The 25,662-nt window shown below is 39.1% G+C and overlaps 4 protein-coding genes across 5 annotated transcripts; all 4 read right to left on the reverse strand.

Moving 5' to 3' along the window:
- Positions 1–9,666: 9,666 nt before the first annotated feature.
- LOC113169193 (trypsinogen-like protein 3) lies at positions 9,667–13,004 on the reverse strand. Of its 2 annotated transcripts, none has more exons than XM_026370389.1 (5): positions 12,913–13,004; positions 12,683–12,821; positions 11,726–11,979; positions 10,816–10,952; positions 9,667–10,687 (listed from the first exon to the last, which is right to left on the reverse strand). In XM_026370389.1, the coding sequence occupies exons 1-5, from the start codon at positions 12,950–12,952 to the stop codon at positions 10,496–10,498; spliced, it is 762 nt and encodes a 253-aa protein (XP_026226174.1). In that variant the 5' UTR covers positions 12,953–13,004; the 3' UTR covers positions 9,667–10,495. The 2 variants fall into 2 exon arrangements, with proteins under 2 accessions (XP_026226174.1, XP_026226173.1); XM_026370388.1 differs by having other exon boundaries at positions 12,683–12,824.
- Positions 13,005–16,414: 3,410 nt separating this feature from the next.
- On the reverse strand, positions 16,415–17,636 carry apoc2 (apolipoprotein C-II). The gene is made up of 4 exons (XM_026370274.1): positions 17,484–17,636; positions 17,135–17,197; positions 16,874–17,030; positions 16,415–16,792 (listed from the first exon to the last, which is right to left on the reverse strand). The coding sequence occupies exons 2-4, from the start codon at positions 17,181–17,183 to the stop codon at positions 16,702–16,704; spliced, it is 297 nt and encodes a 98-aa protein (XP_026226059.1). The 5' UTR covers positions 17,184–17,197; positions 17,484–17,636; the 3' UTR covers positions 16,415–16,701.
- Positions 17,637–19,883: 2,247 nt separating this feature from the next.
- On the reverse strand, positions 19,884–21,655 carry apoa2 (apolipoprotein A-II). Its single transcript, XM_033326405.1, has 5 exons — positions 21,619–21,655; positions 21,382–21,486; positions 21,108–21,152; positions 20,460–20,691; positions 19,884–20,331 (listed from the first exon to the last, which is right to left on the reverse strand). The coding sequence occupies exons 1-5, from the start codon at positions 21,638–21,640 to the stop codon at positions 20,175–20,177; spliced, it is 561 nt and encodes a 186-aa protein (XP_033182296.1). The 5' UTR covers positions 21,641–21,655; the 3' UTR covers positions 19,884–20,174.
- A 1,382-nt stretch (positions 21,656–23,037) lies between these two features.
- apoc4 (apolipoprotein C-IV) lies at positions 23,038–24,528 on the reverse strand. The gene is made up of 4 exons (XM_033326406.1): positions 24,324–24,528; positions 23,924–23,975; positions 23,750–23,834; positions 23,038–23,566 (listed from the first exon to the last, which is right to left on the reverse strand). The coding sequence occupies exons 2-4, from the start codon at positions 23,973–23,975 to the stop codon at positions 23,380–23,382; spliced, it is 324 nt and encodes a 107-aa protein (XP_033182297.1). The 5' UTR covers positions 24,324–24,528; the 3' UTR covers positions 23,038–23,379.
- Between the last annotated feature and the right edge of the window lie 1,134 nt (positions 24,529–25,662).

Genomic DNA, 25,662 nt, shown 5'->3' on the forward strand with positions numbered 1-25,662 from the left:
AAGCAGGACCTCTACTACCCCTAAAGCAGTAGGGGTTATTGTCAGGATTAGAGGAAATTAAAGTGGTGATTGGTGGTGAAAGACAAGACAGAAGATGCCTCGTTTAAGATGTCATAAATCTGCATTGGCTCTGGGACTTAAACAATCATGGGTTTCTAAAGATATAAATTATGAGATAGGATGTGGAGGTGTGAGTGAAGGTGTATTGCAGAGCCTTGGACAGAGATAAAGAATGAAAGAGCATTTGTGTGATAAATGCGTTTATCTCCCTCAGTCCTATGGTTTAATATCCTGTGTGGCCTGAATGTGTTTACTCTTTGGGTGCGATTATAGGAGACAGAACAGAGCGATGGTACCTGTGTGCTCAGTGTGTACATGTGTGTGCACTACCTGTGTGAGTTTGCATTTGTTTCTATTTGCTGTATTTCTGATATCTAGCTCGCAGCGCGGAAGATTAATTCCATTGATTGTATCTGTGAGTGCGCTATTATGCCGAGTGGCGCCTGATCCCCCGTCGCCCGAGCTTCAGCAAGTGTGTGAGTATGTCACTCAGGAGAGTCTGACCACCTGTGGGATGTATGGTTATTAAAGCACAGCTGGGCAGGTTTTAATTTTAATTGTTTAGGCTATTTTGTGTTGTGTCTGAGGGAATAAAAGGCAAATACAACAGAAGGAGATGGAATTTCCAGCAGGGATAAAGCAATAAATACATAACACTGATGTGCCGAAGCGAAAATGGAAACAGAGAGTGAGTCCTGTGTTTATGTGCTTAAATCACTAGGAGTTCATCTAAGTTGATGGAATGATTTTGTGTGTTAATCAATAAGCAAAGGTCAAAGGTGTTGAATTTTCTATAACAAGCAAAGATAAACTAAAAGACTCATTTAAACCATTAAAAACACAAATTTGCGACCAAAATCATTCAAATACTTCAGATGTACCTTCACAAACTCTACTGTACTTTGCTAATTAGTCTTATCAGCATATCTGTGTTCAGTTGGGTGGAGGATGACAGAACAAAGTCTGCACCAATGTGCAGTAAAGCTTCGTCACTTGAATACCCACAAACATTCTGGTCTGTTTTTGTTCATTTACTTGGACATAAAAAATACTATAAAAGTCATCAGGAGAAGCAGACAATCGATTTTAAAATCAACTTTGCCGTAAAATCTTCTGATAAACAACCGCAAGGACCCATTCACTGGCACACTGAATCATGATGGTGTGATACTGTATGATGTATGCTGTGTGTGAACACAGTCACACACCGTGGACCGCTGGATTTAAAGTGCTGCCAAAGGCAAAAAACTACATGGGGTGAGAGAAAGGGAGGATCAGAGAACAAAGTTAGTCTTAGAAGAAGAGTTAAAGAGTGAGAAGGGCCCAGAGGAGCTGAAGAGCAGCTGTTGAGTGCTACTCCTCTGAGAACTTCTGTACATGCTTCAGGCTCCTCCCGACGGCTAACATTACAGCACAGCAGCTGTCTGGAGGATAAAACACCCATAAGCACACTTACACACTTATGTTTTCGGTGCAGATCTACACTCTGAGATATGTTATCCCCACATCAGCACACTTAACGTGCGTGTGTTAAAGCACTGAAATTCGTAAAATGCCATACATACCTAGCAGCAAGTTGAGTTGTGTAGCGTAATGAGAAGGCAGCCCATTCTTTGCACTTGACCTTGTCGCCCCACTCTTACTGTAGAAGACACATCTCAAAACAACAACGTGTACACACCTGCCTGAGGCCAAACACACACACACACACACACACACACACACACACACACAGAGCCAAGAAAAACAGTGGTTGCATTAACATCATCCGCAGCATATCAGCTTGTATCGCTCTTTGACTCTGTTCTTCTAATTTCCATTATACATGCATGTGCACACGCACACACTGTGGAAAGTGTTTGTTTCCCTTGTGTGTTGTAACCATAATAGTAGTGACAGTGAGAGCGACTTAGGGCATCCCATGAGAACATCTGATAATTACCATCAAATGCTCCACTGGCTTACTAATGGAGCTTTGCCATTATATCCCATCCTGTCCTCCTTTTTTTATTTCACTCACATCTCCCCTGATGTCGGAATAAACAGAATCTTGTGTGTATCCCCTCTTTTGTTAAAGCACGCCAAGATTGCTGCAATCGGGATAGGCCTTGTGTGTTTTTTTTTTTTTTCATTTCATTCAGTCATTTATACCCTCTTTACCATTTTCAATCTCGCCTTTTCACATTGGCTTCTATTTTGTGCCAGTCAATCCCTCCTGTAACCTTACTTCCTGTGCCTTAATGGAAAAAACTACCAGCTATCTAGTGATGAGAGAGTCCTGCTTATTACAGAGCCGAGCCGGTCTTATCAAACTGCTTTTCTGCAGTAATAGAAAACACGACAAAGCGTTTAGCCACTGACCACTGCTGCGCCGGTGTGACTACCTGTGTCAGGGTTTCCTCTCTCCTGCATCACCTCTTTGTGTGTGTAAGCAAGGAGCCCTGCTATTTCTCAAAGCTACCTCCTTATCAGCTTGTCAGACCTGTCCACTTTATTTGATGCTGGATCAGGGGACATAGCCCTGCACAACCTCACGCTAACGTGCCCGCACTGGAGAAACAAATTGTTACTGTGCACGAGTGTGTCTTTAAAAGTGTCTTTGTGTGAGATGTTTTGCAGATACTCAACTACTTTATGTGTGTAAGTGTAAATTATTTACTTCTAAAATCCCACAATGTTCTCTCTTTCCCTCGCACTGCATGGCTGTGTCTGCCTGCAGCCACCATATTGACACACACCATGTACTGTATATGCACTAGCAAATATTTCCTTCATATAGTCATTGGCCAAAACGTTGACCTCTGCACAACTGTGTTAAGCTGTCTTAACTTAAATGCTTTCAGAGAATTGTAAGAAACATGTTTGGTCAGTACAAACAGCTAAATTAGAGCATGCTGCTTTTTCTGAGCCATATGCCACAGGGTACGGGGCAGCACGGGTGGGGTTAGAGGGTCTAACATTCTTTGCTAATTGTATGTGCTCTCCAGCTCTTTTTCCCTTCAGTGTGTGTGTCTGTATATGTGTGTGTGTGTGTGTGTTTTTTTATGCTACATGGTGCAGAATAGTTTGGAAAATTGCTGCCAAGACATGCATTTGTAGAGCTGACCTGCGCCTTACGGGGTCAGAGCCAGGATCAGGTTTTACGTTTCAAAGGATAGCCGTTATGCTACAGTACAAAAAAAAGGTCAGAGGTCATGTCAGAGGGCATTTGTACAGTTGTGACTCTATTTCAAGGTTTGTGTAAGAGAATAAACTTCAAAACATTTTGTGACACTGGGATGCCTTCATAGTCAAATGGTAACAGTGCATGACACGTAACTACAGGGTGTCTGGAGTGAGTCCAACCCAGGGACCTTTGCTGCAAGTCATACTGTTTCCTGCCTGCTTCTCTTCTGCAACCACTACTATCAAATAAAGGCAAAAAACCCAACAGTGGCACTGACCTAAAATATCAGTGGTGGTTTTGCTACATTTGCTCTATTGGCAAATGATGTAGTGGTGATTCAGTCTACAGCCTGCTCATAAAAGATTTTACATTTGTTGTTGTAGGGCTCAGTGGAATTGGCCTTTCCATAAAGAAATCCTTCGCTGCACAGGAAATGATGCGTTTTATTCTTGAAGGGTAAGAAGCAACAACAGGAAATAAAAAGGAAAATGAATAGAAAGGTTGATAGCATGGCTGCACATTTGTAGCTACAGGAAGACTGCAGGAAATGTATGAAACACATGTGTTACCTAAAGTTCGTGTAACTGTCACTTAAATGCTGGCGATTCTTCTCTCATGGTTCACTGTGGAGGCAAAACAATGATGTCTGGAGAGAGACTGAATTTTCGATTAGTTCCACAGGTCTGGATCGTGTAGCTTACAGTACACACGAGGAGCACAAATGAGACATTACGTCGTATAAAGGAAATCTCAGAAGTATTCTGTAGATCTGTTTCTTCAGACCTCTCTCTGTCATATTATATTAAGAATTTTAGATGCCTTCCTGGAATCTAGTATTAGATCATGACCTTTCCACCTTTAAACCTCCATAAAACAGGATGTGAAACTAAAAGGCATGTGTTCACCCTCTGGTAGCTAATTTCTCTTTTTATCACTGCTTACGTGACACATTTAACCTGACCTCAACTTGACCTCAACACATGAATAAAAACATGTGTAATGGTTGAAATCTTATTATGAACATTAATCCTAAAAACGTTAAATCCATCAACCATTGAGCCTCAGAAGATTGTGTCTGTAGATAGAGTTTTTCTGCTGCATCTGCTAAAGTTTCATTATAACAAGCTGATTTTCAGTTTATTTATGAATTGTTTGAATAATTGATGTGGCTAACCACCACAAACCCTCAGCCTTTTTGAATGAGTCAATTGCGTAGTGTTTCCTGTACAGTTAACAAGTTTAATTACATTTTTTACTGACCTTTCTTTCTTTGTGTATATTTCATGTGTGAATTAACTACTGTATGTTTTTTGGAAACGAAGCAGCAAAAACTCACAACAACTGGACCACAGAAATAAAAGATCAGCCAGACTTCCACTTTCTATACTTTTCTGAAAATAACACTGTCTGTGGCATTTTTACTATTTGTGGATGACATTTTCTGCAGGCAGCAAGTTTCAGTGATATATGGCTTCACTTCTCTCCTCTGTATGACAGGCTTATCAATGGGTTTCAGCTTTGCTCAGGGGAGTTTGTTAGACTTACCTGGCGTTAGTGATGGGGCATCTCTCTATGCTTCAGTTAGTGTGTTGTTGGACGAGGTAACAGATACTGTACATTCCAAATCAATTGTTCACTGCGGCAAGCAGCTGGTAACAGCATTACGCACTGCGTACCTGTTTGTCTAAGATCATTGCATGTTATTTTTCTGTCTCCCTGACGCAAGGTGTGCCCCTAGGTAAAGCTTTCTTTTTGCATTCTTCACAATTCGTCAGACACTTAAAGTCATGCACGAAACAACATGTTCTGGTATGTAACAGAAGTCTTAACCAATCCATTGGGATTACAGGTCTTCCCGAAAAAGGAAAGATACAGTACATTGGAAAAGGAAGGGGGGGTGAAGTGGCGTGTATCCATGGCAACAGTGCTTGTCCATGGTGTTTTTAAGAGAAGTGCGTGATAATTGCAAGGGAAGGCAAATGGATTCCCTGTGGGACTTACCTCTTTGTAGCAGTGCCCCCTTTTTGAGAAAACCATTACTGAAAATACGTGTGTGTGTGTGTGTCTCTGTATATGTGTATGTGTGCGTTTGATCTTTCTCACACAATGCCATCAACACTGATGCATTAACAGAGTACGTGTGTGTGATCTCCTCCTAGCACATCTGAAACACAAAAACATTTTAATCAGTCGATGCTTTTCTGTTACTGTGTGTGTGTGTGTGTGTAATTGTATCCACACACAATACACACACCGTCCAGCGTAGCTGCTTCCCGCATGTTTACTTTGTTCTCTATCCCCTCTTATTCAGAAGTGAAGGCGCTTTTGTTGCACAAGACCACCTTTACTTCCAGGGTTAGAAGACTGATTCGCACTTTGTTAACAAAACAGCTGGGTGTGGGGGCTGAAAATGTAACCTCACGCTCAAAGCTATGAAAGACATTTTTAGAATGTTTTTTTAAAGTGGTGTTATAACAGCAGCCTGATGCCATGTTGATGATTTTTCACATGTTGGGGACATTCAGTGATTGGGTGCGCCTTGACAATGACAAGACAATGCTTCAACAACAAATAAACCTCAGTCCAGCACAGGAAAGTCTGCAACATCTTCAGTGCAGCTTTGCTTAATGATTTGTTCATGACTTTTGTCTGTAGGATCAGTTTTCCTCTTATATCTCCTTTATTGGTTTTCTGGAAAAAATCAATGTCAGTATTAATAATAACTCACTCCGGATCAGAAATCTTTAAATGACAGTCTGGACTGGCTTCTATTTCTTCTTCATTTATTTCTTTTTTTTCCCCCCACTGTTTGTTTTGTGTTGTGAGTATACTCTTAAATTAATACTCATAATAACCATGATAAATGTTAGTTGGGGGTTTTTGTGATTTGGATTCTGCTGTCCTAATTAGGGTTCTTAACTGTTAAATAGTAAAGCAGCAGTGCAAATGATGTCCCCATTGTTGTGTCCACTCCCTGTATGCACTTATTGCACTGCAAAGCACTTTGTAGCAGCTTTTACTAAACAGCTTGTGTCTACAGAGTGCACATACTCATTTAAATTCCAAGCAATTTCTAATAGGAATACATAATGCCTCCCCCACCTCTATCTCTTTCTGTCTCTCAGACATGCATTGAGAGGTTGTGTGTGTGTGTGTGTGTGTGTTTGACTGTGCACCAGTGATGGAGGGAGTGGAAGAAAAATGAAGCAAAACAAAGTGAGGGATTTTTCTGACACAGCTCTGAGACAACGGCTGTTTGAGGAATTAGGTTTGAGTTAGGGGTAATCATGTCGCTGCAATGGTTGCGGTTTGGGTAAGGAGTGCCCTCAAAACAACAGCAGAACAAACATTGTATTTGTGTGCGGCTTGGAAGTCAATAACCAACCTCCATCATCCCATCAGCTTCCACATTACCACCATTCACAAACTGTTCTCCTAAACATATTTATTAACAAAACATGATTTTAATCTCTTGTTCACTTACTTATCACCTCTCAGACAAACCCTGCACCTTTACTAACACAGCACATGCATATATGCACACACACACACACACACACACACACACACACACACACACTGCAGCCTCTCACTGTGCTCTTGTAGCTATTAGACTAGTATCATTAAAGCTCTTCAGACTAATTATCTCCCCTGATGAGCTACAGGTCTCGATGGGATGAAGGAGAGAGATCCAGCATGATTGACTTGCCCTATGCTGGTCTGCATAAGCCATTAGCCTTGTCAACAGAAACACACACACACACACACACACATATAGTACTATATATGCCCACACACACGTCTTGTGCTAATGTAAGTCACATCCCCGTATTCATTTGCATCTATGTGAAGAGGTATGATGGAGGGATGTGCGTGAGAGTGTGTGCACCGTACACCGCCTCTCTGTTTGCCAATGTGTGTTTGAGTGAGTGTTCATCACTTTTCCTCTCTCATGAGCCAGGTGCCACGGGGGAATGCTGGGAATGTAAGCCAGTGATGAGTGATGGCGACAGTTTGCCAGAGAAACAGAACGATGGAGGGAGATGGAAGGAGGGAGGGAGATGCCTCGCGTTTACTCTACAGATATTGTACCAACCACTGATAAGCACTGTCACACCCCAGGAAAAAGATGTCTCCCTATGGAGCATCATTCATTTTAATTCCCTCATTAATCAGTTTGTGCCATGGTGTTTGGGCAATTTAGAATGATATTTATGTTTAATGTAGGTCGGGCATGCATGTCTGAGCTATGAAAGCCAGAAGAGAGAGGATGAGGAAGGGAGGGCGTTTAGAAATTTGGAAATAATTTAGAGCATTTTGGACAGAGGGAGTAAAGTAGGAAAGTAAGGAGGAATGGTTAACCATTAATACATATAAACACATGGGGCTAACTGGGCCAAAGAGGATTCCACAGTCTATCAGAGATATCCATAATATGTGTGCATGTTTGTCTGAAGGCTAAAAACGGAGAGAGAGAGAGCAGTTTTTTTTAGGCCAAACCTGTTTTTTTAATTTATTCAGCACTTATGAATCCCTCTGACCACCAAGGTCATCTTATCTTCATGACTTCTGATTGTATTGGCCCATTGAATTCTGAGTGGGAGCTGAGGGGGTTGAATCTGACCTACACAGAAAACAAAAGAACAAAGGTGAATCTGACTGCATCTGTGTTTCCAGATGAAACACGGAACTTTGAAATATACTATCACAGTTCTGTCATTGTAAGAGCCAGAAATTAAACCTTTTTGCATTTGTTACCTTGAAAAGTCTGTAATTTTGAATGATAGCTTATGATTCCTTGCAGTGTTAGTAGGTCTGTAGGTTAAGACTGAAATATCTTGACAACTGCTGGATGGAAAGCCGTGAAATTCTGTACAGACATTCATGGTCCCCAGGCAATGACGCCTACTGACTTTGAGGATCATGTGACCGATTTGTGGTTTTAGTAAAATATCATGACAGTTGTTGGTTGGATGAATTTCCTTGACATTTGGTTTGGATGTCCAAGGTGCCCAGAAGATGAACTTTACTGATCCATAAACTTAATCTGGGGTAATAATCAAATCAGAGTTGTATTTGTCTTATACTTTACCTGTGTTGCTTGTGCCTATAGGCCATCAGGACTCTCAAAACCTTGATGCAGTTGTATTATGTGAATGACGTCCACTCACTTTATTTGCAGAGGAAATAAAAAGTTGATGTCATGCTAAAAATTACAACAAAAGAAATGGGCTGTGCTGTTTGCAGAAAATTAATTCAATTCTCAGAGAGTCCAGGCAGAAATTATTAGAGTGCTTTACACACTATCTCCAAAGCAGACTGGTAAAGCAGAAACTGCTTCCTCTTCAGAGGAAGAAGGACGGTGTACTATAAGCCATGACAAACCGCAGATCATTTGAAATTTAGCATAAAAAGAGACCGAGAAAATATTCTGGGGAAATCCCACACAGTATTTCAGGCTTGTAGTGTTGGGTGTCCTGCCTTCCTGCCTCGGGGGAAAAGTGAAGTATCTATTGTATCTGTTACAAAAACCCACAGTTACTGACACAGTAGCTGTTACATTAAATTGGTTTCAGTCAAATCCCCCAGAATTACAAACAATGGCTATTCAAACTGAAAGAAAAACAAACACAAGCGGCAGCTCCAAAAATCCACACTAATTAATATCACACTGCTTTCTGAAGTGACATCCCAGTTACCAAAGTCATCCCCCCAGTTTGCTGTCTTTCTCCCACTGAGGTGGGAGGACAGGGGGGAGAGGAGGTGAGGAAGAGGAGCAGGAGAGAAATGCTGCGAACAGATGGCAGAGTGGCCCCTGTGTTCAACTGCCTGGGTGATTATGGACACAGCTGTCAGTCACTTTACATGTAAGTGTGTGTGTGTGTGTGTGCATATTTGATTTTGTGTACACAACGTCTGTGCTTGTGTGTGTGTGCGTGCTTCTATCTCCCATACATGTTCTCCCCACTTTCTTTGTACTTGGTGTTACATTAGATCCATGTGTTAATTTCTATAACGTATATGTGTGCAGACAAAGCAGAGCTCCGATTAGTTCCCACAATACCAAGCAAAACTGTATGTTTTATGTCAACTGTCCATATGGCTATGACTAAATGTTCTCTCTCTGTGTGTGTCTCTCTCTCTCTCTCTCTCTCTCTCTGGGCTTGTGTGTATATTATTGGGCTCTACCCCCATCTAGTGGTGCTTCAGACTATTGCTGCTCTTCTTTTGTCACGGTGGCACCATTTGCTTGCTGCAAAATTGCCAGGCACAGCTCATTACCAGGCTCATTCTGTTTGACTTTGAATTTGATTTCATTGTTGTGAATAACAATCATCCTTGAGAAAATATAAAAGTCTACTACTCTAATTACTGGCACAAATATCAATCTTAACTTCATGACCTAAAAATGACAAGCTAAGACGTTTGCAGTTATTAAACCTGTGTTAATCATTGTTTTTTGTTGGAGGCGGCAGAACAAGATGTAAACACTACAATAACATGACAACAGAGTAACATCTTTTAAATTGGACATAATAAACTGGGTTTGAGCTGCAGGTAAAAACAGTGATGATGGAGGAGTGAATCAAAGCATTAATGTTGCAGGCTGTAAGTTAAAACAGTGCTAAAATACTCCACTGGGACTAGGCATTATGTGTGAATGTTTAAAAAAAAAGATGACAGTCACAAGATTTAGCAGTCGATATGTGTTCAGCATGTGGAACAAAACATATTTTCCCTGTCATGTCTAATCCAGTGCCACTATCACATACACAGCAGTGTGTGTGAAGTTACGATCAAGTAAATAAAGCTAATGAGCAGCAGCTATTAACCAGCTGTAGAAACAGTTTGTTGAGGCAAATGATGATAGAGGAGGAATCACAATGTCAGGCATGCACTAAAATTCATGAATAAAACATGAGCGTCAGAGCACATTTTTGAGTTCATTATTCTTCTTGATGTCAGTTAGTTTTACCTAAGCTATAGACAACTTGTTCAAGCACTAAACCTGATTTTCAAACATAGCTTGTATAAGTGTTTTTCATATCTTATTTTCAATTTAGCAGATGCTTTTATTCAGAAGAACAAGTGAGGTACAACATATAAAGACAGGGAGGGTAAGTGTAAGGTCTTGCCTAAGGACCCCTACTGGGGTTAACCACAGCTGGGTTTTGAACCCCAGTCTCCTACAGGGAGGATATGCAAGACATGTTTTTAGCACAACACTATACAATCGCCAATGTTTCGCGTTAACGTCTCTCTGCTGCCTCATGTCATCATCACTTGAGTGGTTGTAGTTGGCTGCGTGGTTGTGTACCTCTCCATTACACTGTTGATCCAGTCATTGTACTTGCACAGTTTCGTGTAGACAGTGGGGTCAGCTGGGTTGCTGCAGCCATTATCGTACCACTGCAAACCCTGCAGCTGGTCATCGCACACCATCACACTGCCACTATCCCTCTGTAAAGGGGGGAGGCAAGTTGTGATTGTTTGTGGGACATGCATGCAAACTACTGAGTGAAAAATGACATGAAAACTGCAGACTGCAGACACAAAAGGCAGTTTCGTTAGACTGTGTTCATACTCACCAAGCAGTTGTCTGTGTTTCCTTGACCAGCACAGACCATGGTCGGACTCCAGAACAGGAATTCAGGAAACGTGTTCATACAGGTCTGATCATCTACAACAGGTGCAGTAATGCACTTCAGACGCTGATGAGGCTCATCTGTTGTAGAGGAGAGCAGAGTGGGTTATTAGTCTGATTCATTCAAACTAAATAGCTATTATACTGTACATGTTGATTTAAAAGATAATTACGATGTAGTAGTAATATATTCTTTATCATTACTCTTTATCATTTCTTTGAGAAAAAACTTCCTTCTGTATCATCAGCAGGTCTATGGACAACTTATTTTTATGCATTGCCATTTTTTGCACTGGAGCATCAGGTCTAAACCTTGAGTAAATACAATTTTCAAGGTCTACTTCTTTTAATTAGTCTTGCACACTGGCTGGGAATTTAGACAGGCAATTATAAACTCCTCTGATTAAAGAAAGACATTGTTAGAAGTTATTAAAATAGAATATAAATGCCTTGTTAAAGCAGCAGTGACCAGAATATTGATGAGCTTCTTTAGCTAATGCATGTCCACCTGCTGATCAGGCACCAAAAAAACCACACTGTGTTCTATCGCCTCCACTCTCAAGAGAAAAAGCAGAAGAGTGGATTTCCTCTGAAAAACATTTTTAGAAATACACTTAACAAAACAAGGGACAAAACTAGACTTTAAAAGTTCACAAATTAAAATGTTACATGGAACAATTGCATTAATGTTAGACACAGGAGAGACAGATACAGGAAAGATGGAGTAGAACACGACTGAATATTTGAGGACTGGATTAGGGAACACCAGCTTATCCTGCAATTATACTACATTCAAATGTGGTGACAGATTAATGAGGTGTAAAAGCCACAGTAGCACCTTTAAATCCACTTACATTGATTAGAGACTGTAGATCCCCAGCCACTGACATAGCAGGTCTCTCCAGGCTGAGGACAGCGACTGGGCAGAGGGATGGGCTGGACAAACTGGTTGAGGCGGGCTGGCTCAGCAAGACGGAGCATTGCGAGGCTGTGTAGGGCTGAGCGGTAGGGACTGTGGACGATCACGTCAGCAACATGAATGTGCTGCTCAGTGCCCTCTTCCACAGTCACATCATGCTCTCCAAGAGATGCAATGGCGCTGCTATATCTGCACAAACAAGGAAGCAGAGAGACTGATTTATCAAGCTCAGGGAAATGTTTCAGGCCTCAGACAGAAACAGGCCCATGATTAAGAAATAGTAACCCCAGTCAGGTATGAACAGCAGGTTAATGAAGGTGGTTTAATTAAGTAGGAATAAAGTGTAATTTGCAGTGGCGCTGTAGAAATAATCAAATCTAAAACTCTGGAATAATCCAAAGTGAACTGATCTGTTTGTTGACACGAGACAGATTATAATATGTTGTAATCATATACTGACATGACCTTATTTATTAAGATTTCATACCAAACCTGTACACTGCTTCGTGAGGAAAACAAAAACTACAAAATATTCTGCTTTTTAATCTATTGGGGAAAATTTATTGAGACTCCAGAGGAGCTGAAGGTTACAGTTAAAAGGCTGCAGCTATTGAATAATTTTTTTTTTAATGTTATATTTACATGATACGTGGTTGAATTCTAACAAAGCAGAATTCATCTAGGACCCCAGGCTGCTTTCTCAAGCCCAAAAGAAAGTTTACTGCCAATATTTGGGGAAAACCAGATGTACATTAAACAGCAGTTCAACTAATTGGATGAAAACCAACGCAACGCATAAGTAAAACAAATGTTTTTTCTTTACTTTTACTTTTTGTTTGAAATGCTGACAGTCAAAGAAACAAGTCAACCTTCAGTATTTAGTAGGACATACCTGGGTGCACAGTTAAAAGAGGTTACTATCCACCATTTGTTGATAAGAGCTCCACTGCAGGACGTCCCTTCACCTCGCAGATAGACCTGCCATGGTCTGGAGTGAGGCTGGCACACCTTGTAGTCCTCCAGGGGAGAAGCTTCTGCAACACATCGAGAAGAAACAGGCACAAAAAAGGTTATTTCACTATTAAGAACTCACAATTTAGACGTAGCACAGTAAATGTCTACCTGCAAGCCCCAAAGCAACCACCAGGAAAAGAAGCTTCATTCTGTTTCAGTATTTTCTGGAGCTCTACTAGTGTGTGATAAATGTTTGTCTTCTTTATACCTGCAAGCTTTTCTGGAAAACAGTGGGAGGAACAGACTGATTTATTACTATCCAGCAGCCATAAACTTCATAATAACGTTCCCAGATAACACCTCAGCTGAACAGTGAGTTTGGTTAGATTGACACACACCTTGTTTCCTGTCTTTGTTCTTTTGCAGAGAACAAGGAAGAACATCATTTATTGTTGCATTGTACATTTTACTTAATAATTTATTTTTTATTTTTGTAGGTGTGTGTGCGCGTGTGCAGCAGCGTGTGTGTGTCTCTGTTTGTGGCTATCATTGAGGACTAGTGTACTTTTTTAACCTTTAGACTGTGGACATTTTAGCCAGTGCTCACAATAAGAAGGGTGTTTACAGAGTGATTTGGGGATTAAGACTAGGTTTTAGGGTTATAATTAGGTTTTGGTTAGAGTATGGGTAAAGTTTAGGGTGAAGCAGTTAGTTGTGGGGGCAGCAGGGGGCTAGAGAATGCATGTGTCATGATACAGATACACGTGTGTGTATCTGTGTGTTTTGGTGACGTTTATATCTTTCTCATAGATTGAAGATCAGCAGAGTCCCCCTGTGCACAAATTCTTGTAGCTTAGTGGGATATATTAAAACCATTTTTTATGGTTAGTCTGTGCTAAGTGCACAATAAAATGGACAATGGTGTCATAGATAAATGAACAAAGCTTTTGTAGCACTACCAGATGAAATCATAAAGGAGGTAGGAGTGGGGATATTATACCAACTGCCATTTATGAAGTTAATATTTTACCATGATACAATTTTCAAGGGCTTGTCTTGAAATATACCAGATTGGCCAAGTCCAGGTTTTCATTTAAGAAACCAGAATATTTGCTGATAATATTGCCACTTTCACTTTGTAATAAAGATGATTGTATGTTCCAAATTCAGGTAGATGTGCCCTCACAAAGGTAGTAAAGCTAAATTTAACTTCAGATGACTCCATAGATATTAATGTTTTGTGTTTGTTTTCCTTCCTTTGTTGATGACTCTGTACAAAGTCGACCATCCCTTTGGTTATTTCATTGGTCTGTCATTGGATTATCCCATAGCAGTTGCTAGTCTTCCTGGAGTGCACACATTAAAATGAGTCCTAATTAAACATTAATGCAATCATGATAGCAAGAGCCAAAGAAATTAAAAGAGATAAAACACCAAGTGGAATTACCACCTCACATGCCTCAGTATATGGAGTTATAGATTACATGCATGCTCCTCTAAACTCATATACTAGATATAACGAAATTCCCTCCAGCCATTTGTGACGTAGTGCTCCGACTAATATGGGATGTATGTAAGATCACTTTATGAACTGTGACTAACAGAACTGAAGTAGTTCATATTTTAATCCAAGTAGAGATTTTGCCCAATTTTAAGAAATACCACCACTTTAAAGTTTGGCTCATACGTTCCTGTGGTGTTGCAAAAATGAGAATGAGATGTAGAGGCATGTGGGCCAATTGGATAAATGGATAAACAGTTAATTTTAACACATCTCACTTAAATAAGAAGAAAGCAACAAAACTAAGACTTATATGAAAGTACATTAATAAATAGAAACAGAAATCCACACATACAGTAAAAAGTAAATCAAAGACACAGAACCAGCACAAATAATTTAAAAAAAGTTTTAAAAGTGTAATTAAGTATTTGTTAATTATTGTTTGGTAACTTGTTTACAAAAGCCCTGCACATACGGTAAGTGAATGTACAGCCGTGAGTTTTGGGAAATCATTTATCCCGAGGCATGACTGAGCTAGAACAACATGAACACCAGAGAACAAGTCAAACAGCTTTAATTTGAACAAGCAGCAGCTCATATCACTTCATCAACAGCCAAGTTGACACCTTGCTTATCAACTGATTACACTTCCCACTATTGCTCAATTGACACAAGTAGAACATTTCTTACTAATAACAATTCCCTATTGTCAACATGCAAATAGATCAAGAGGACCAAAGTTACCAGGTGACACACTAAACATTGGTAAATCAGGGGAATTGCTATTGCAAAACACTTTTTGCTTCCTGCTAGACATATAACACAAGGGTGTAAAGCCATGGCGTAACATCCTGTAAGTGTGGCGACCAGTAAATTATGACAGATGATATCAAACTCTTCCTTAAGAAAAATGATGTGACATTTGGGAGAAGACACAGTACGTTCCAATTTTACATGGTCTGCTGTCTACATTACATGCAGACTGAACACAATGTGTCATCATTTTTTCCTAAGAAATGAGTCACACAAGTCATCAGAACTCAAACTAGACTTTGTAGTCTAGTATAAATGAAAGTACTGTAACTGTTATCATTACACTACTCACCCATACATTTCTATTTACACCCAGTAAAAAGGATCCAAGCTGAGATTGAAATCCGCTCACTCAAACCACACTTCACTTCATCAAACGTCAGGGACACAGTATGTTTTCCTCCTCTCTCTTGGAAAATGTGGATTTCATTCTCTATTGCAGCTCTGGCATGTACCGGTGGGCTAGATTTAATTAGTGTCAAAGCCTAATGCGATCACAGGTGTCAGTAGGGGAAAAAAACATTTCAGACAGATTGTGATATCATATGCAACTTGCAGTCTTCTCTGATTAATCTAGTTTGAACAGTGCCAACAGAGCTGCAGAAACAGGGGTCTGCATGTTGCACTGTATGTAAAATGTTGCTCTGTATGAGTTTAAGACTAGAAATACTCATGTGAGCTATGAGTTGTTAACAATAGTAGGATTTTTTAGGCGTAATAAAATATTCCAGTCCTTAAAACACACATAAATATGTAGTCTATGTTGAAGCTTTGAAGTACAGTAGACATCTACATGATGATACTTTGGTTGTCACGTGCTGTAGTTTTATACATTAATTAAAAATCACAACACGTTTGCATCACTGATCGTCAGAATCCACTAAACAAACTTCACAGGCTTTGTTGTTCGGTCATCTGCCCGCGTCTCAGCGCTCTCACATTTTACCCATTGTTTCTTTTCATCCATTATTAATTGCAACAGAAGCTTCTGTTCTGATGCTGCCACAGCTGATTAAAGTCTGGTGTCTCAGTGTGGATTCACACAGTCATACAGACACATGCATTGAGCGACATCAAATGAAGCAGGTTTTACAACAATAGACAAATTAAATCGGTACAGTTTAGTGTATTATACACTCAGTTAAAATCACATTATCAGCCAGACATTTTTTTTTTGTATAAATATTTTATTTCAAGATATGACACAGATATATAAATGCATGCAGTGCTCGGGTGAGCTTTAGAGTAAACTGTGGAAACACCAGTAGGAGGCAATAGATCATTAAGTTGGGCATTATTTTAATGGCTGGTTGTTTTCTAATTGTTAGACTAATGGAGGAATTCATGCTGTGTGCTCCTTTTATTGTGCTTGCCAAGTTGCTCTGTCCACTTTCCTTTGTGCAAGCTGTTTTGTGAATAGGTTGACAGTTCCTGTTGGGTGATGATGATCCTTTTCCACGTGTGCAGTGGCCCAGAAAGTCACCACAAAGAGCACAGTAAGGGCATTTTATTTTTGAAGATGCTGTTTGAGGTTTGCATGATGCAGCTAAGTAGCTAATGTCAAATGACTTTGGACCAGTTTTTTGTGGAGCTCGAGAGTTCTTGTAATGATGAAGTTGAAGTGATTAGGAATCAGTTTTAGTTTACTGCTGGGGGTAAAGGATGTGGTAAACCTGGTCTTGTAATATGCCAGTGTAGGTGCTCAGAACTGTAGTGGTATCAGTGTAAATGTCCCTGTCAAAAAGAGAAGAGTCTTAGACATCAACTCACACTTTATCATATTGCACAAATGAATCTGTCATTAAAATCTCTTACTTTGCCTTTTCGTCCAACTTCAGGCTTTTGATGGTTTCTACATATCCACTGGCAGTGTTGACAGCGCTGTCGTAGTAGGACTTCACGGTATCTGTGAGCTTGCCCAAAACCCCCTGCTCCTCCTCGACCTGCCTCGGCACACGGAAGCTTTCAGCACCTGCACAGAATCAGGTAACAGGGGTTCAAGGGTCGCACGTTTGCTTCAGGTTTTAAATCAACATAGATCCTGAATTCAGATTTGTTATTTGAGAATATACTTACTGAGAGCAAGGAGTACAACAAGCACAGTAACGGGCAGCAGCTTATTCATGATGAAATGTGAATCTGTGAGTGGATAAAGAACAAAGAGACCTTTTAAGCTTATCTCCATTTATCCACTAGGGTGAGACATTGTCATAGATATCCACACTCGTGACCAGCTGACAGATTTGTGCTGATGTTGATAATTGTCTAAGTCTATTTAGTTTTTTTATTGTATTAAAATGAAGCATGAGTCAAAACAGAATATTAATTTTCTTATATGTTATATCTATTTTCTTATAGATAAAACCTGATTCTATCAGTTTAAGTCTATCTCTGTCAGTAATTGAAGTAAATGCATGGTACTCACTGTATTTCTCTCCGGATATGACTGTGGTAAAGAGAATGGAGTAAGAGGCACCGCTGACCCAACCTGTTTATATAGGAGAGCAAATGTGTTGACTTGTCGCTCCCAGAGCCAAAGTGCACTCTGTGGGAGATAAAGTAGTGCTGTTGTCTGGTGTGTTTGATTAATATGTGGGACTATGTGTGACACTGTGTCTTGATAAAACAGGCGTTGTGACTATCCATGTAAACACAACGATGATGAATGTAGCATCAAGAGTGTTTAAACATCATCAGGAGCCAATTAGGACTTTAGTCTGATTGGATTTTGTAAGCACAGGGCTCGAAGCGCCATAAGGAGGTACTTGTTACTTCCATAACAGCAGTGATGCATTCAAGTCACATTACAATACATCTCGGTTTTGTTAAGATAGTCCTAAGTCTAGAGTGTGTTGTACACGTCATCCAGGCTAATTCAGGTTATGAAATATCTCGGCCAGGTCAGCCAGAGTTAGCATGACTCAGTTAGATCGTTTGCAGCTCCTGTTTTTTCAAATCAATTTGTTTTAGGATAGAAGGGAGAAAGAGAACCTCTTACTCTAATCGTCAATGTATATATTCCTAAATAATTTCTACATGTCAGTTTGATCTTAATACAAAAACGAAACGTTTTAGCACAGGGTTTGCTGTCATCTTCTTAGTGTGATTTTCAAGTGCAGAGCATTTGATGTTGTTTTTTTACTGTAGTTGGTGGAATATTTATGTGACATTTGGTCCTTCTATGTTTATCTAATATTTTCCATCCAAAGTAATAATTACATTTTGCCATTTTACCCATTCCTATAAATTAAGTGTTAAATGTTCGACCAAAGAACAAAGAGAAGATTTTCAATATTCTTACTGACAAAGTGAATTGTATTTTATAAACATAAGTAAATTTAGAGTTTGATGCTGCAACACAAAGTGGTGACAGGGTTGACCACTGTGTTAAGTCACTTTTCCTTTTAATTACTCTTTTTAGTTGTTTGGGAAGTGACCACAGAACATATTTCCACTGTCTTCAGCAGCATTCCTGCACAGAAATGATGTTTGGCTTCCTCTTTGTATGACAGAGTTTCAGGTTGCATTTCGGGATGCAGCAGCTGTCATGTGGCTATTCTCATCATGATATCATGATGCAGCATCTTCTGATGCCTTCTGAGATTTCTCCGGGGTCCCTGAATCTTTTCACAATATTACGCATTTTCGATGGTCAAACGTCTAAATTCTTTGTAATTTTTCATTGAGAAAATTATGGTTTTGTGAGCCTTTGGTGGTTGCTTATTTTATGCCCAATCTTAACACCCTTACCTTTTACTAATGATCCTGATATTTTCGAAATAAACCAGAATGTTGTTCTTTCACTATTTCATAAATGTTTCAGTCTTATCACTCACTTCACTCTGTTCCAACTTTTTTAGTGTGCTAAAAGTCTCTTCTTTGAACATTTGTTAGATAAATAAAGGTTTGAGCGAACTGACAAATCACAGGTTCTGATTTTCATTTCTTTTTGGGTTTTTTTGCCTTTTAGAAAACCTTCATCTATTTATCATCAATCGTGAATCTGGTCTAATGAGAAACTGCAAAAAAGCAAGCTCTTTTGATCGGAAAGTATTTTTTAGAAGTAACCTTCTCTACAAGGACACGTCCCAGAGTCTTAAGTAAACATCCCAGCCACTGGTGTGATCAAGCCTCACATGTCAGGTTGCCTTTGACCTGATAACTCCGGTCTGAGGACAGCTGTGGACTGTGTTCAAATGATCTCTCTGTGAAGTTATCACTGTAGCTAAAGGCACCATTAAGCTGCATTGTAGCACTGCAGCGACAATGATTTGGTGTTGTATGAGCTCAGCTGCCTTCATTACAAGTCCTGAACACTGTTATTACCCAGTGGGGATGCTGTTACTCTACATAATAAAACAAAAGTGCTGTGATTCATGACAATCACTATGACAACACAGAGGACGTCCATTTCAAGTAATAGTTGTCTTGGATAAATATTAAATCTGTATTCTTTTATTTTTGTTTCATTACTTTTGTTGATGATACATATTTGACTGAAACGTCCTAAGCTCAGAACAAAAATAAAAGATTATTATTGGCAGTGTACATGAAAGTATTAGCTAATATTCATTTAAATTCAAAGTTCTACTTTTAGATTTTTTTTTCATAATGGTTCTTTGATGTTTCGTAAGCCAACAAATTAATATGTTGTGTTTCTATAATTCAAATGTACTGTAAAAGTTTTATTATACTGCACAGTAATTGGTGGAGACTGAAACTATTTTGTTCACAAAAAAATACTGGATAACTTGGACTAGATAACTAGATATCTACCATGAAAGTAAACCTTCAATGTTCTTGAAAAAGAAGCATGTTTCATTCATATAGTTTCCACTTCATTTTATTGAACACATTTACACATTTACACACATGATCACACACAGACATTGGTTAGTGTATCACACAAAATACTGCACATGCACAGTTTGCATAGTTGATGTTGACATGTTTGGCCTGCTTTTAGTTTTGTAAGATTTTACAAAGATATTGGTTCAAAAAGAGGCAAAGAATTGTATTTGCACTGTGCATGGCTCTTCTTGGTCTAAAGTGGTGTAGTTTCTATGAGCTATCATCTATTACAGGCTGCTTAGCGATTTGACCCACTCAGTCTTCTTTACTCAACAGGCAAGACTCTGTCCAGGTGGACCTTGGCAGCAGCAATGCTATCTTGTACGTATTTGCCAAAGTGGGGGCGCACGTAGTATTCATACAGACCCAACAGTGATGTACGGGCTTTGTCCACTAGGGGAGCTGCCTCGGTGCCCAGGCCACTGTGCAAAACAAAGAAGACAGATAATTTAAATAAATGTCCATAGTAAAAGATATGGCTCAGTACATGGAGAACGTTTTGTATATTTTATTTTTGGAACATTTTGAAGCAATCCCTGTAAACACTCACCTGGCAATTTTGACAAAAGCTTTGAACTCAGGCTTCTGCTGGACCTCTTCAATGTAATCCCTGGTAGCTTGTCCACGGTTGCTTTCAGCTAATTTCTCCAAAGTAGGCTCAATGACAGCCTGGAGTTTCTTGTAAGCATTGAGCAGCCTGCTGTAGAATGTAGATTTTAATGTGTTATACGTATTAACAACCTCTTGCGATGGTGCAGGAATTTCACCCAGGCACATAGAAACTGGAATAAAACAAGAAAAGTAAGGTTGTTGTGTTAGAACAAGTGTTACAATATAAATCAAATCAGTTTAAGTCAAGAGAGTAACAAAAGGTGTTCGTTTTAAAGAAATGCTACATGGACATTCTTGCATTGGAAAGATTATAAAACCAAACATTTCTGATTCATTTAAATAAAAGCTGCTGTGCATGTTTTGGTTTCTCATCATAAATAAAATTGTGTAGGAACCAAAAAACGTATATTTATTAAATTATGAATGCTATCACATCACATACAACAGACATGCAATGACAACTTTAGCATTGTTGCAAACAAGGAACACAGATGTTTTTTAAGTCATCCAATCACAAAATAGTCAGGATTTCATTCGAAAAACTAATCCAAATTTTTGTTCAGGTTACATAAACATGTTGCCTTACCCTGCAGAGTGAGGATCAGTGCCAATGCATATTTTGCATTCATCTCTGAAACAAAATTTTAAAAAGAAATGTTTTTAAAACTGAACTTTCCATTTGGTAAATCACTTTTTCTTTTTCATATTTGACGTTCTCACAATCTCACAAGCTTATAAACATTTTGATAACTAAATTGAAAAAATGCAAATGCAGTGCACTTCTAGATAGGTTTCTGAAATCTAATTAGTAGTAGTTTTGGAAGAGAAGCCGAGGCTCCTGCAGTAAGAAGGATACTTACCTGCTGCTGTGTTGGATGTACAGATCCAAGAAGTGACAGTCTTCTCTGAAAGTGAGTTGTCTGTAACTCGGAGCTCACATCTGGGCACGGTGATATAGGGGGAGACTGCAAACAAACGTCATCTGATGAGCATACACACACCTACACACACGTGCGCACACACACACGCACACACACACACACACACACACACATGCAAGCATGCACAGTGACAAATGCACAGACACACAAGTTCACCTAAACAAAGTCCAGTGTGCATAATATTCACTTTAAATGCCATATGTGGAAATATGACTTGGTGGTTATGCAATATTCCTTGAATATAGGTTTATCTGTATTCATATAGTCATGCACTCACAGTACCGCCCTCCTGATACTGCATAGGTACTACATGTATGTCGTAGTTGCCACATCTATGACAGAGACTATATTTTAAAGCGACTCAGTTGTTACCTATTGTAAGATATTTGATTCGTTCTTGCTAATCATCACTTCTTTGACAACAAGTCAGAATCCCTTTATCATGTCTTGCTCAAAGAGAGGTCAGAACAAAGCAGGTCAATCAACCAGGAACTGTCTAGAATTGGGCTGAACCCAGTGCAATGATTTCTGCTTTCACCTTTCACCTTCATACCTAGAGATAGTGTATTAAAGGTGGTAAATTATTCGTATCATAAAGGGTTTCTTTTTTATTATTATTCCTTTATTTATCTCTCCCTGTGTATCTTTATATTTTATGCCTCACTCTTACATTTATATTTTACATTTTATCAATTAGATATAAGTGAGGTTCAAAGGAAGCAAAATTGCTGATGCAGGAATAAGATAGTAAAACCAAAATGTCATGAGGAGTAATGTTACTCCTCCTTCTGTTTTTCCATTTGTTAACCAACCTGAAACTTAACAGAAATAATGCATATATAACTTAAAACAATAGGAGTGAAGTGAATATGGCTGTTTATAATGAAATGAGGCATGATTGGAATAAGAATGTGCAAATGTTGCTTTTACATTATTTAATTTATATCGATGAATTCACCTTTTCATCATAATCATATTGATTAGTGCCTTTAACCATTCCCTCTTATTAGCTTTAGGTCTCATAGTCTTTGAAGGACAAGCAGGGCCCATATACACAGATAACACAAGCTGTTTCATGTAAACCTTGAGATTTATTAAAATGCAGCAAAGCCCAATGAAACCTTAAGACAACATCAAACGGTATAAATAATAGATAAGTTATGTCATTCATGCAAGACAGGTTTCTGTCTATGAAATCCCAGAACTTCGGAATTATGGAGCCGTACACATTCGAGGCCCGTTCAACATAGCTGGCACTCACTGGTGGGTTCCTCATGTTGTTCCTCATAATAAGCACCAGCTAAGATATGCTGTTTCCCTCAAATCCTGGTATTTATCTTAGACTTTATATGACTTTCCTGTGCTAGAATTCACAACTACAATCTCGACATGTGAGGTTAGTAGACTCTCTGATAATAAATGAGCCACACTACCAAGACATGAAACAAAATAACAGATTTCAGAGCAGAAACTTATATAATAATAATCAATATCACATTACAAAACCTGAATGAGAGGGATCAGGGGATTTTTACCTTTTCTTCTTGCTGTTCATCAAAAGTTGAATGAAGCAAGTGTTATCATGTCATTTTATTTGTATTTGGTGACCACAAAAACATGCACATTGGACCTCATTGGAAGACACACAAGAGTATGTTAAACTTATGTAAGGTTCCTGGCTACACGTAGTTGATTGATCTTAATTCAAGGCACATGAGAACTCCAGGTCATTGGTTTCATCTGTCACAGACACTTATGTGATTTGTATTTTCTTTAAATCTAAAAGTAAAGTATTAGCTTTATTATAATATTACTGCCAGTATCCAAGTAAAGACATTCTTTTTAGCTCTTACACTCCTGAACTCTTGATATCCTTTCAAGATCAACATTAGCTAAGTTCATTAACTGTCCTTTAGATCAGCCCATGTGTCCCAGGTGACTCGTGCCAAAGCGTCTGTCTATGAAATCCGAGATCTTTGGAATTATGGCATTCGAGGCCCATTCAACATAGCTGGCAGTCACTGGTTGGATGTGTTCTTCATAGTAAGCACCAGCGAAGTCCAATGCTGTTTCGCCCAAACCATGAACTGTATCTTTGACTTTCCTGTGAGATACACAAGCCCACAAATGAGTAACAAGGTAAATATAACATGTACACACAAACACATCAATGTGTACTCCAAATATTTTAGCAATTCTGATAACTAGTGATCATTTACAGAACAGTCGCTTTAGCTTGCACGCATGAGCTCAACACAGACGGAGGGCAGAATACTTTTAGAAGTACCTGGCATGCTCTGCCAGCCTTTCCAGCAGTCCTGGAGCGTCAGGTTGTGCTGGTGGTGGTGTCTGGGCCAAAAGTGGCCTGCATGCTGCAGAGGAGGGTGTTTGTCAGTCAAGTAGTGCAAAAACTGATCAGGAAAGATGCTCAGAAATGAAGATGTCGAATAAACACACTTACCTTGCATCAGTAAGATGACACAGAAAACAAAAACGGATGCTTTTGGATGCATCTGCCGCAGAGATGAGAGAAACACAATCAGCACAAAACCAGCTCTAGTGTTTGAAATGTGTAATTAGTAACTGTTTCTTAATAATAATTACTAATTATACTACTAATTACTAAAATTTTATTACACTAAATAAGACACTGACACAGTCTATTTGTGATGTAAGCTAGATATCACAACTACGACCTCAACATATGAGGTTAATAGACTGTTTTCCCTTAAATTCTCTGATAATAAATTAGCCACACTAGCAGTAAAATGATCAAGAAATTAAAACAGAATAACAGATTTCACTGTGGATTCATCAACATCACATTACAAAACCTGAAAGAGAGGGATCAGGGTTTTTACCTTTTCTTCTTGCTGGTCATCAAAAGTTGAATGAAGCAAGTGTTATCATGTCATTTTATTTGTATTTGGTGACCACAAAAACATGCACATTGGACCTCATCGGAAGACACACAAGAGTATGTTAAACTTGTGTAAGGTTCCTGGCTACACGTAGTTGATTGATCTTAATTCAAGGCACATGAGAACTATAGGTCATTGGTTTCATCTGTCACAGACACTTATGTTTTTTGTTTTTTCTTTTCTGCTTTATTTGCCTGCTGTTCTTTTCTCTCTCCTCTTTCCACTCACCCCAACTGGTTGAAGCAGATGGTCGCCCACCCTGAGCCTGGTTCTGCTGGAGGTTTCTTCCTCTAAAGTTTTTCCTCTCCACTGTTGCCCAGTGCTTGCTTAAGGGGGTTGTTAGGTGTTTTATATAATTCTGTATACAGTTTTATTTTGTAAGGTCTTTACACTGTAAAGTTCCTTGAGATGACTTCTATTGTGATTTGGTGCTATACAAATACAATTGAATGGAATGGAATTGAAAATTGAATTATATTTTCACTGTCATTATCTAAGTAATGACACATTCTTTTTAGATGTTACACTCCTGAACTCTTGATATCCTTTCAAGATCAACATTAGCTCAGTTCAGTAACTGTCCAAATGCCCTTTGGATCAGATATCTCAGGCCATTTGGCATGTCCTGATATGTATGCAGGCCAGTCAAAGTCTGTCTTGTTGCAGGAGAGATATGGGTTTTAGTGAAGACTTGAGGGGGGTCAAATAGATAAACATGTTCAGCCAAGCAAAGCATTTTTGTGGGCAGAGTCCATCACAAAATCAATTCAATCTTGTCACTACTTGGGCTCTGTACTTGCCACATATTCTCAATGGGAACAGCTAAACATGAGAGTTCATAACTATTTCACTTACAAACCTGATCTCTGTCAGCTGTCTAAACAGACGGCTGACAGAATTTTCCTTGTTTTTACATGATGTTTTTTTTTTTTTTTTTTTACATCTGTGAGTCTCTGACATGATTGCAGTCTCCCAGTATGTACTGGAAAAGTTATACACTCAGTAATCACTTTATTAGGTGCACAAAGATAAATTTAATGATGTCCAATATAATAATTGTGCAATAAATGGTCCCTTAGTGATGGTTGTAATGTTGTAAGAAAGAAGAAAACTGCTTTAAATATTGTGCATAAAGTATAATATTATTTGGGAACCCAGCAGACAGGACACCACTTCGTTTTAGTTTAGATGTTTCAGGAAGTAGATTTTCCGGGTGAGACAGACGAAGTCAGTGCTTTTCTTAACATGCACAGAGTTCTTCGTCATCATTTAGCTTGGA

The sequence above is a fragment of the Anabas testudineus genome, chromosome 16, assembly GCF_900324465.2.
Source record: "Anabas testudineus chromosome 16, fAnaTes1.2, whole genome shotgun sequence".
Lineage (NCBI taxonomy): Eukaryota > Metazoa > Chordata > Actinopteri > Anabantiformes > Anabantidae > Anabas > Anabas testudineus.

Excerpts from the sequence above, each read along its gene's own strand:
- LOC113169193 (XM_026370388.1), bottom strand. The coding sequence starts at position 12,952 with ATGAAGCTTCTTTTCCTGGTGGTTGCTTTGGGGCTTGCAG. Across the intron at positions 12,825-12,912 it reads GGTTGCTTTGGGGCTTGCAG|AAGCTTCTCCCCTGGAGGAC; the intron begins GTAGACATTTAC and ends GATGTGTTGCAG. Across the intron at positions 11,980-12,682 it reads TCTTTTAACTGTGCACCCAG|ATATAGCAGCGCCATTGCAT; the intron begins GTATGTCCTACT and ends TTGTTTGTGCAG.
- apoc2 (XM_026370274.1), bottom strand. The coding sequence starts at position 17,183 with ATGAATAAGCTGCTGCCCGTTACTGTGCTTGTTGTACTCCTTGCTCTC. Across the intron at positions 17,031-17,134 it reads TGTTGTACTCCTTGCTCTCA|GTGCTGAAAGCTTCCGTGTG; the intron begins GTAAGTATATTC and ends GATTCTGTGCAG. Across the intron at positions 16,793-16,873 it reads AAGTTGGACGAAAAGGCAAA|GGACATTTACACTGATACCA; the intron begins GTAAGAGATTTT and ends TCTTTTTGACAG.
- apoa2 (XM_033326405.1), bottom strand. The coding sequence starts at position 21,640 with ATGCACACTGGACTTTGTTTAG. Across the intron at positions 21,487-21,618 it reads GCACACTGGACTTTGTTTAG|TCTCCCCCTATATCACCGTG; the intron begins GTGAACTTGTGT and ends GTTTGTTTGCAG. Across the intron at positions 21,153-21,381 it reads TACATCCAACACAGCAGCAG|AGATGAATGCAAAATATGCA; the intron begins GTAAGTATCCTT and ends ATTTTGTTTCAG.
- apoc4 (XM_033326406.1), bottom strand. The coding sequence starts at position 23,975 with ATGCATCCAAAAGCATCCGTTTTTGTTTTCTGTGTCATCTTACTGATG. Across the intron at positions 23,835-23,923 it reads TGTCATCTTACTGATGCAAG|CATGCAGGCCACTTTTGGCC; the intron begins GTAAGTGTGTTT and ends CCTCCTCTGCAG. Across the intron at positions 23,567-23,749 it reads AGGCTGGCAGAGCATGCCAG|GAAAGTCAAAGATACAGTTC; the intron begins GTACTTCTAAAA and ends TGTATCTCACAG.